Source organism: Astyanax mexicanus, chromosome 14, assembly GCF_023375975.1.
Source record: "Astyanax mexicanus isolate ESR-SI-001 chromosome 14, AstMex3_surface, whole genome shotgun sequence".
Taxonomy (NCBI): domain Eukaryota; kingdom Metazoa; phylum Chordata; class Actinopteri; order Characiformes; family Acestrorhamphidae; genus Astyanax; species Astyanax mexicanus.
Window position 1 is genome coordinate 12,327,848 of NC_064421.1, and position 12,265 is coordinate 12,340,112.

Here is a 12,265-nt window from a genome sequence, read left to right on the forward strand (position 1 = left end):
ATGACGCTGGTCTGTGTTGGGTTTGTGTTGATCATCTTTATGAGTAAGATTTACATTTGTTTACTTTTTTATGAGCTTCTAAAGAGAGGTCAACAGTTTATCATAATTTAAATATACATCATAAATATTTTACAGGCTTAACAGTAGTTTAAAATGAAATATGTAAAATAGGTGGAACGTTGGTGTAATTTTTGTTCTTTTTTTCTCACAGAATCTACAGAAGGATTATCTATAACTCAGGATCCTACTTTGATCATCAAGGACTATGGCGACTCTGTGAAAGCAGAATGCTGGCATAATGACAGCACTTATTATTATATGTACTGGTATAAACAGGGCATTCTGGGTCAGATTGAGCTTATTGCTCTGTCTATTGGGAAAGGAATGTCTCAGATAGCAGCACCATTCAATGAGTCGAAATACTCCATGACCCGTGTGGAGGTGAAGCACGGGATTCTAGAGATCCAGAAGCTGGAGGCTGAAGATTCAGCTGTGTACTTCTGTGCAGCGAGTAGAGCACAGTGAGGTGACTGAGCCTTACAGCTGAACAACAACCTCAACACTCCTACACTCAACGCCTCGCTGTGGAGGAGCCACAGCCTGAGCCTGAGAGAATGAGTTAAAGTAGTATTACACTTCTGAAAGTAACAGCACATCAAATTTAAAGAGAGCAGAAATCCATCCACACTTTCAATGCAGCTTTTTTGTAATGACATAATGACGTAAGAGATATATCAGTTCAGTTTACACACCTGAGATTTAAAAGAACTGTGCCGTTTCTCTGCTCTTCAGTTTGATATGATGTAATAATGCACATCCTCATATACAGTGGATTAAAGATCTTATGCTGACCTCTGCAGGATGAAAGCAGGAACTAAACTACAGTTTACTGTATGCTTTAAAAATACACAAACAGACTAAATCATATGTTTTGTTACTGAGCATTCATTAAATACATCATAATTTAGCTTTGCAGCAGTTATAGTGATAAACTATAGGCATGTAGTCCCATATCAGTATTATCATGCTGGGCAGATTTTATCTTAAAATAATCCTCTTAAAATGCTGTTTTATCCATTGTTTTTTTTATCGCATTGGAGCATTTCTCACATCAGAATTGAATTTCTTAAAACCATTTGTTCAATCTGCACATCCTCCATTCACTTGGGCACATCACAGAAGCTCATTTATTTTACAAAAACACAAAAATTATTTTGTACAACTGTCTGCTTCTTCTCAAATTAACAATCACTTCTGTCCTGCAGATCACAATACATTATACACCAAAAAAAATATTGCAAAAAACTCTAATATTGCGTTGGACTGCCTTTTGTTTTGATTCAATAAGCTTCTGCAATGTCACAAGATTTATTTCAATCCAGTGTTGCATTCATTTTTCACCAAGATCTTGCAGCAGCACTGATGATGGTAGAGTCTGACCTCTGCACAAAGCAACTCTCTCAATCCATGTGTGAAAATGATGATCTCATGCTCCCTGAATCACTCTGCACTCTTTCACAATTCCAGACCCATGAATCCTGGCATTGATATCTTAGAATATGTCCGTGTTATCAGGGAAGAAAAAAAAATCCATTGATGGAATAACCTGGTCTATATTCAGTATATTCAGGTAGTCAGCTGACCTCATTCTTTCAGCACATACTGTTGCTGAACCTAAACCTGCAGACCAACTGCAGCATTAACCAACCCCACATTATTTACTTACTTAAATCCAGGTCAGAGCCTGTAAAGCCTGCAAATTTCATACTGGTTAAAGAAGCTTATTGTGTGCATTTTGAACAAAACCAGATCATTGAAGTTTAAGTTTGTTCTTTTCAGTTGACTTCTCATCTCTGAATGAATTTTCTGTCTCTGCCAAAAACAAAGCTTTAGATTTAACCAATACCACAACCACAATTTTAACCACTCCTCTGTTCTGTTCTCTTGAAACAACAGACCTAATTTTAGACAATTTAAGACACTGACTACATGTGTACAAGTATGCTTTCATGCTATATTAAAACCTGTAAAACCTGTAAAAGAAAATTCTGTGTTGTAACAATCATTACAAATGTTTGATTGAAATTAAACTTAAAAGTAAACAAGATAAACAAGACAAATATAAAATAAACATCTGAATTGTTCTGAATTAGAATAATCCACTAGATTCACTAGAGCTGAACTGTTTACATGTCTGTTCCCTTTTTAATAAGGCAATATATAATATATGGTAACTGACTTATCAAACCAATAACTACTAATTACTGTTTTACTCAGGTGTGTTCTCTAAAAAAACACAACATAATCAATAAAAAGAAAACAATAGAATAAAAGAGGAGTTACACTCAGCTGATATTAAGATACAATATTATAGAAATATTTTTACATTATCTTCCATTTAAGGTAACTCTACAGAACCTCACAAAGTAATGGACATGTGGTGTATTCAGCTACTTACCTACCTATCCATCCATCCATCCATCCATCTTTGTGGGGGTCAACACTTTTTGGCCTGTTTTTGCAGGAAATTATGTGAAATGTACCTTTTCTCTCTGTTTTTTGTGTTGTTCCAATACACACAAAGTGTATAAACATGTGATTAACACAACATGCCTAATGGCATTTTTTCTCTGGAAGAAATATTTCATTTTCTGGAACAATTTCAGGCATGCCAACAATTTTGGCCATTACTGTATGAGCACACTACAATGGATTTAATATACTGATCTATCCCTATATACTGATAAATTCCTCAACACATAGGATATCATATCTACATGTTTTGCAAATAATAATAATAATAATATTAATATGTAATATTGATATCACCATCAGGCCTTTGATCAACAGTATCTATTATGCAAAATCCTTGTCTCTCTATTAACGTTTTTCACAAAATGTGAATCTGACAGTGGTTTATTTGATTGCGTCGATTCCATCGTGTCCTGTGTACTTTCAGTCCAAATAAAAATATTTTTTTACATTATCGTCCTTTAAAAGTAGCCCCATAGTACAAACGTGGTGTACTTATAGCAAGGCTAATAAGACTAACATCCATCCATCCGTCTAGCAAAGGTAAGATTAAATAAACATCACATACATGAAAGTTATTAACCCATGTTTTTTGGGATTAACTCCCTTTGGCTTTTTGGAGTTTTGCATGAAAATATGTCAAATTTGTCTTATTGTTTTTTCTGCTTTTTGTCTTTTGTCTTGTTTTTGTGTTCCTGGAAGAAAATAAAATCAATTTTGGCCATTATTGTATAAGTACACTACAATGGATTTAATACACTGGTCTATCCCTATATACTTATGAATTCCCATGAGATATTATAACTACATGTTTTGCAAATAAGAATAATCATAAACATCATCATCATAATCAAGACAGACAGACAGACAGACAGATAGATAACAGCAGGCCTTTGAGCATCAGTAAGTAAATGAATGTTAGTCATGTAAGATCTCTGTGTCTCCATCTCCTGGTGTAGTCGGAGTGGATGCTGAAGATACTGTAACCTCTCTTCTCTTTGATCATCACTGGAGGAGGATGTAGGTGGGGTTCTTCTTATGTCACACACACTTTTTTTGGGTGGTAAGACTCACACACACACAGACACACACACACACCTGCCTGATTTCTCAGTACTCACCGAAATAGCAACATTCAGTTTAGATTAAGTGCTGCTAAACACCTGACTAAATTACAAAATAGTGTGCGGAGAGAACGATGAGAAACGGAGATAAAGCGCGGTGGGGGGAGGACGGGTGAGAGGCAGAATGAGCACTTTTGTTTTTGTATAATGCTTTAGCACCGTGGGGACAGGGGGGGCACGGTGATACACTTCCATAGAGCCGCCGTACAAAAACCTCCTGCCGTTTACTGTCAGTGACGGCGTGCCAGAGAAGCGGGATATGAACTCAATTTCACCTTATAACTTCATTTTATAAGTTAGAATATCATTAAGTGTTAATGACAATGATATTTTCTTATTTTTTCTTTATTTTTTGATTAATTTACACATTTCATTATTGGGTAAATTGCTGATCCTTGTACCTCACCAATGGATTATGCACTGATTAACAAAATTAACATCTATTTTGTAATGAAACCTCAGAGCATGATCTGCATCCAAGTCATTTATAATGGAATTACTTTTTTTTTTTCTTTTTTTTTTTGAAGAAGCACAACTTCCAATATCCAATATCTATGGTTCTTAATGGAATACTATGAGGACCTGAGGCCTATTTTGACGCACTGATTAACAATGTGACACTGGAACTCAAGCTTACTTTGGAGCAGGAACCAAACTAACTGTTTTAGGTAAGTTCAATGAATTATTAAAAATCAAACACATACTTCTGGTTCCAATGAATAATCATGAATGTATGAATCTTAAGAGCTTTTTCATAAACCAAGTCTAAAGGTGGATCCTAATGAACAGAATACATTCTGAGAGTCTAAGCAAATTATAATATATTAAAAAATGAGCTTTTGCACAATCTGGGAAATTAGTGCACACATTTGTACTGTGATTCCTATACTGCTCAAGCTTACTTTGGAGCGGGAACCAAACTAACTGTTTTAGGTAAGTTCAATCCATTATTACAGGTCAGCATTTAATATAGCTAAAGAAACAAATCTGGTTCAGATCTATGAATGTGAATTTTTATAAATCTAAAGTGCATTTTTACTCAGTCGTGATTAAATCTGGATTTCTTTTTTCTAAACGAACAGAATACATTTTAAAAACAGTTAAAGATGATGAGATTCACAAATGTGCATTTGAGCAATGTAAGAAATGAGTCTAGACATTTGTACTGTGACTCCAATGCTGCTCAAGCTTACTTTGGGGCTGGAACAAAACTGACTGTTTTAGGTAAGTTCAGCAAATTATTAAAAATGCGATTTTTTCTCGGTTCAGATCTATGATCTAGGATCATAATGCATGTTTTATTAGCTATGATTAAATCCATACATTTTTACATGAAAGTCGTAGCTAACAAGCTTGAAAAATATATATATTTAGCTGAGAAATCAGGGAAATAAGTCCACACATTCGTACTGTGATAATTCTGCTGCTCAAGCTTACTTTGGAGCTGGAACCAAGCTAACTGTTTTAGGTAAGTCCAAATCATCAATCAAATCCAATTCTTAACTTGTAGCTGTTAAAAAATCCTGCTATGGATCAAAAATCATTAATTATTACATTCTGTAACCATAATATTAGACATTTGCATGACTTATCCTAATGAAAGTCAAATCTTAGTCTTTTAGAGCTGATATTAGAGGTTTCTGGGTTTTCTGGGTAATTTGTTCCTGCCTGCATGCTGTGATTCTGTTAATCCAGCATACTTTGGCGCGGGAACAAAACTAACTGTTATAGGTAAGTTTAACTTATTTAAAATTAGCTATAAATGAATTTTAAAATGTCAAATTATTAGTAAAATGGTTTAAATGAGTGTTATACTTTTCTGTTAAATGGTAAAAGTCCAAAACTGAAATTATTGTCACTAAAAAAGCAGAATTAGACAAATCTAGGAATTTAGTTCATAGACTCAAACTGTGTCCACCACTTCTCAAGCCTACTTTGGAGCTGGAACAAAACTCACAGTTTTAGGTAAGACTGATTTTCTGTTGTTAAATATAATAAATATAAATATAATCTAGATTAGCATTAGATATATGTTAAGCTAGTAGTGCACTCACGTATACTGTGCCAACCTGGGTCAAGCATTCTTTGGAGCTGGAACAAAACTGACCGTTTTAGGTAAGTTTACCTGATTCCAGTGTTTATTTTGTCTAAAAATGGTTGTAGTAGTATACTATGTGTGCAAATTTTCCAAGTGTGAAAAAGTGCTAAAAACTGATTAATCAAAACAGCATAATGAAGCAATCAAGACTAGCATTTAGAATACAGCCTTAAATCTCTGTGCTCAAACTTGCCAGCATACTTCGGGCCCGGAACCAAAATCACAGTTCTAGGTAAGAAAAAAGTATTTAAAAATGTGTAACTTAAATTGAAAATGCATTTTTTTATAAATTGATAAATGAACTGAAAGGATGTCATTATAAACGCACAATCCCTTTAAAACAAAAAAGTGTTAGAGTGTTAGTTTAATATCAGGTTCATAAGATCAGTATCAGTAAGATATTAAAGAAATTAGCCCACATGCTGTTACTGTGACAATCGAGAAGCTTACTTTGGAGCTGGAACTAAACTGACTGTTTTAGGTAAGTTTAAACTTTTCAGTCATAAAACTTGTAGTTTTTAATTTTTCTAGTTTTGATTTATGATTTGTTCTTACATATATTTCAAAATAAAAAGGGCATTTTGTTATTTTAGGAGTTTTAATTGAATTAATTGGAGTTGAAATAATAATTTCATAACTAATTTAAATGGGAAAGTGTGGTTAGAATTAGATCTGGGAAATTAGTTAATGTGCTCATACTGTGAGCGGCACTGACCAAGCATATTTTGGAGCTGGAACTAAGCTGACTGTTTTAGGTAAGTTCCAATAATATTATCGTTAAAAGTTCAGATATTACAATTTTTTAATTTCTATATTCAAAGCGCATTTAATTTAACCATAGCAAAAAAAAAATGCAGTAATTGTCTTTATATAAATGAAAAATAAGTCAGAGAAATGATAAATGAAATTAGAAAGTTTAGGGAAATTAGTTGATGCAGTCGTACTGTGACTGGCGGCGGACAGCCAGCTTACTTTGGAGCTGGAACTAAACTTACAGTTTTAGGTAAGATTTTTAAATTTGCACTCTTAAAACTCAAAAATATTAAAGAATGAATCATTAGCATAGTATCTTACAAAAATGTGATATATGTAGAAATCTCAAATTCCCACAGTAAAAGTGCATATATTTGCCCATTAAATAGCTGACTAGTGATTGTCTTCAAAAAAATCCAAAATGGCAAACAAATAAAAAACAAATCGTTAGAGAGTTCTGGGAAATTAGTTGATGCAGTCGTACTGTGACTAACACCGGGCAGCCAGCTTACTTTGGAGCTGGAACTAAACTTACAGTTTTAGGTAAGATTTTTTTTTTTTACTCTTAAAATAACTCTGCAAATTCACCAATATTACATCTGTTTTATGTGTAAATGATATAAACTGTAATAAACTTTAGTATTAGTGAGATTTGAGAAATTAGTTCAAGCACTCGTACTGTGCCAGCCGTGAACAAGCATACTTTGGAGCAGGAACTAAACTGACTGTTTTAGGTAAGTTTAATAAATTCAATCAGAAAAATCCAGATATACTAGTTTTAGATTTTCGCATCCTAAGAGCATTTTACTGTAATGTTAAGAGTTAAATGGTTAAAGTGTTAGATTGTCTTAAATTGAGCTGTAAAAGAGGGATAAAATTTGATAATGATGGAAGAAAGATGAGGGAAAATAGTTGATGCACTCGTACTGTGAGCGGCAGCGGTTATCCAGCTTACTTTGGAGCTGGAACAAAATTGACTGTTTTAGGTAAGTTTGAGAAATTAAAATCTTAATCCAGCCATTTGTGAAACTATCTATGATTTTTTTTACATTTGCACACAAAAAGTGCATTTAATGTAACCATGTAAGATGTAATTGATTTCATTCAAATGGTGCAATAGGGGAAAAAACCCTGACTTTAGATAATAACTTTAGAAAGACAAATGAATGATTCATTTTGATCACTATTCATTTCTAAATCTAAAAAGTTTAAAAAGTTTTGCTTAGTCAGTAAAGAGTTATTTTCCTTAATTAAATGTCAAAATAGGGGAAAATGTATGGTAAATTCACTAGAAAGATAGATCTGGGAAATTAGTTGATGCACTCGTACTGTGAGCGGTGGTGTTAATCCAGCATACTTTGGAGCTGGAACTAAACTAACTGTTTTAGGTAAGTTCAAACAAATTAATGATTAACTTTGAAAAGTATTAATTTCTAAATTTACAAATGAAGAAAAAATGCTTAGTCAGTAAGAATGGTTGATTGTCCTTCAAAAAATGGCAAAACGGGTTTAAAAAAGCCTAATATATTCATTAGAAAGATCTGGGAAGTTAGTTGATGCACTCGTACTGTGAGCGGCAATTATCCAGCATACTTTGGAGCTGGAACTAAACTGACAGTTTTAGGTAAGTAAAAAAAAAAATAACAATTCATTTTGATCACTATTCATTTCTAAATCTAAAAAGTAAAATAAATTTGCTTAGTCAATAAAGAGAGTGATTGTCCTGAAATAAAGGGGGAAAAATGCATGATAAATTCATTAGATAGATTTGGGAAATTAGTTCATGCACTCATACTGTGAGCGGCGGCACTTATCCAGCATACTTTGGAGCTGGAACTAAACTGACTGTTTTAGGTAAGTTCAAACAAATTAACTATTAATTTTGAGAACTATTCATTTCTAAATCTAAAAAGTAAAAAACAAAAATTGCTTAGTCAGTAAAGAGTTTGTACTGAAATAAATGGGAAAATATGGCTTAGTCAGTAAAGATAGATTATCCTGTAATAAATGAGGCAAAAAGGATGATAATTTCATTAGAAAGATCAGAGAAATAAGTTCATGCACTCGTACTGTGAGCAATAATTATCCAGCATACTTTGGAGCTGGAACTAAACTGACAGTTTTAGGTAAGAACATTTTTATTCTTATTTTTTTTATCATAGCAAATATTAGATTATTATAATTAGATTTATTAGCATGAAACTGATGCATATTAGTATTAGAGAGATATCTGAGAAATAAATTCATGCACTCGTACTGTGAGCAATAATTATCCAGCCTACTTTGGAGCTGGAACTAAACTGACTGTTTTAGGTAAGTTCATACTAATTAATAATTGATTTTGATAACTGTTCATTTCTAAATCTTAAAAGTAAAAAGAAACATTATTAGTTGGTAAAGAGAGTCCTTAAATAAATGGGAAAATTAGAAAAAAAAAACTGATAAATTCATTAGAAAGTTCAGGGAAATTAGTTCATGCACTCGTACTGTGAGCAGCAATACCCAGCATACTTTGGAGCTGGAACTAAACTGACAGTTTTAGGTAAGAACATTTTTATTCTTATTTTTTATCATAGCAAATATTAGATTATTATAATTAGATTTATTAGCATGAAACCTGATGCATATTAGTATTAGAGAGATATCAGCTTACTTCGGATCTGGAACTAAACTGACAGTTTTAGGTAAGATTGTTTTTTTTTTTTTATTATTGCTAAAATGACCAAACTCACTAATCTTAAATGCGTTGTTTTGGTCATGAAATGTAAAATAATTGTTAGAGAGATCTTAGAAATTAGTGTACACCTTCATACTGTGACAACCGTGATCAAGCGTACTTTGGAGCTGGAACTAAACTCACTGTTGTAGGTAAGATTATACAATTCAGTTGCTAACATGGAATTCACTATGTAACTCACAATGTTCTACTAAAACTGAAGAGGTTTCATTTGGATAATACATGCATTCTGAAAGTGAACTAAACAAAAATGTAGTATAAAAGCTCCAAAAACTCTCATTTAAGTGATTCATAAAAAGGGAGTATACTTAAAAGTATGTTCAAAGTAGGTAAATAATAATAAAAGTGCATTTTTAATTAATATTCTTTGTGTGAATACACATTACATATACTTTCTCTGTATTTCTATAAATGTTTTTTTTAAGCAATATGCTTTCAATTATACATCCTGTTGATATAAAACGAATATAGTGGCATTAATTACTGCTTAAAGTGCATTTTAATGTATTTTTTCCCCAGTAGCATACTTAAAAACACATACTTAAATATACTTAAGGTCACAGAAGTTGTACTTAAAAAAAAACACTTAAAAGCACAATCTAATACTTTTATGTTGTGTTTGAAAATAGCTTAATTACAATTGAAATATACTTAAGTTGCCATATGTTGTTCCAAAACAAACCTTTTAGTATGTATTTAAGTACATATTTTAATTAAAAAAGTATGTACTTTCTTCATGTTAAGTATATTTAAAAATATATATATATACTTAATACACTAATTATAATATTTTATAAGGGTTTGTTCTACATGACTTAAATATATGCTACACATATACAATGAATTGTACATAGAAAGTGTATATTAATTTAATTTGTATTGGTATATTGGTACATATTTTATCTATACTCCCTTAAATCAAGTCATGGTTTGTTGGATTAGCATTAGCGTTAGCTTAGAAATTTGTTTACATGCGTGTACTGTGACTCTGGAGATCCAGCATACTTTGGAGCTGGAACTAAACTCACAGTTTTAGGTAAGAATGTTTTCTTTATAAAATGAGTTCAGAATATATTAATGTTAATGTTTTGGTTAAAAATGGCATATTTTGAGATATCCGCAGTAACAAATATATTTTAGCTCTTTCAGTTACTGATAGCAAAGTTCACTTACTAGATTATCAATATTGTAATTATTATGTTATCAATGATAAATTGCTAAAAAAAAAAAAAAAAAACAGCAAGGAACACTTTTTTTAGTGCCCAGTTATTAAATTTCATTCTTTGCAGCTGAAAAAAATACTGATGTATAAATCTGTACATTTCTATAAATAATAACAATATCTAATAGACAAAAGTTTGAGTGTCACAACAAGCATAATACTGAGCTCCAGAGATTAGCATTAGCCAGATCTGGTTAATTTGCTCATGCAGTTATACTGTGACTATGGCAATCCAGCGTACTTTGGAGCTGGAACTAAGCTGACTGTTTTAGGTAAGAGAGTTTTTATTCATGAAATTACTTTTAAACATGTTAAAATGTAATTTAATTGGTGAAAACCTAGTGTGTTTATTTGTATCAGGCAGTTAAACAATGTTTTTGCTCTATCAGTTAATGGTGAGCTAAATAAAAAAAAGCTGGCACATTTTTGTCAGTTGAGTAGGATTTCTTTATAAAAAAAAAGAGAGAAGTTTTAGTGTAATTGCATGTATAGATAAAATTGACCCTCTCAGGTTTATAATATTAGCATTAGACAGAGCAAGGAAATGAGTTCACTCACTCATACTGTGAACCAGTACTCTCAGGCATACTTTGGAGCTGGAACTAAACTGACAGTTTTAGGTAAGAATGATTTTATTCGTAAAAGTACTTTTAATTTGTTAAACTGTCCTTTAATGGGTGAAAACCTGGTGCGTTAGTTTTTTTAATTAATATGGTAGAACATTAACGTTATAGATGTGTTTAAAGTCAATGTTAAATATGTTTTAATCAGCTGAGAACAGCTTTTCTTAAAAAAGAAAAAAAAATACTTTAGTGTAAATGCATGTATAGATAAAATGATATCCTCTCAGATTCATATAAAATGAGTGCTAGGAAGGGCTAGGAATTTAGTTCACACACTCATACTGTGACTCAGAACACTCCAGCATACTTTGGAGCTGGAACTAAACTGACAGTTTTAGGTAAGAGTGTTGTCCTTCATAAAATTACTTTTAATTTGACAAAATGTTGTTTAATTGGTGAAAACCTTCTGTGTGAGTTTTTTTCTGGTTAATATAGTAGACTGTTAATCTAGGGAGATGTGTTTAAAGTCAATGTTGAAGATGTTTTATCAGTTGAGAAGGTTTTTCATGTTAAAAAGAAAAAAAAATAGTGTAATTGCATGTATTGAGAAATTTTACCCTCTCAGGTTTATGAGATTAACCTAACCTTCATTAAGTCAGAGCTAGGAATTTAGTTCACACACTCATACTGTGACTCAGGGCACTCCAGCATACTTTGGAGCAGGAACTAAACTGACAGTTTTAGGTAAGATTGAGCTTCTTCGTAAAACTACTTTTAATTTGTTAAAATGTCATTTAATTGGTGAAAACCTGGTATGTTTGGGGTATCAAGCAGTTCTTTCAGTTAATATGATAGACTATTAACTTAAGCAGTTGTGTTTCAGGTCAATGTTAAATATGTTTTGTCAGTTGAAAAGTTTTTTCTTATCAAAAAGGAGTCATTGCACGTTTAGAGAAATTTTATAAAATGATCAGATTTACAAAATTAGTGCTAGACAGAGCTAGGAAATGAGTTCACACACTCATACTGTGAATATGGGCTCTCAAGCATACTTTGGAGCTGGAACTAAACTGACAGTTTTAGGTAAGAATGTTTCTCTTCATAAAACTACTTTTAATTTGTTAAAATGTCATTTATTCAGTGAAAACCTAGAGTGATTGGGGTATCAAGCTGTAAAAAAATGTCTCTTTCAGTTAATGTGGTAGACCATTAACTTAAGAAGTGGTGTTTCAGGTC

General features: G+C 32.1%; 1 protein-coding gene across 1 annotated transcript in view; it reads left to right on the forward strand.

Annotated features, from left to right (window-relative positions):
• Positions 1–12,265, forward strand: part of LOC111193135 (M1-specific T cell receptor beta chain-like) — a 24,972-nt gene continuing 12,707 nt past the window's right edge. The window contains exons 1-4 of the mRNA XM_049464274.1: positions 1–43; positions 212–511; positions 3,492–3,552; positions 5,922–5,986. Of these exons, the coding sequence (XP_049320231.1) occupies positions 1–43; positions 212–511; positions 3,492–3,552; positions 5,922–5,986 (469 nt within the window). The remainder of the gene's footprint in view (positions 44–211; positions 512–3,491; positions 3,553–5,921; positions 5,987–12,265) is intronic.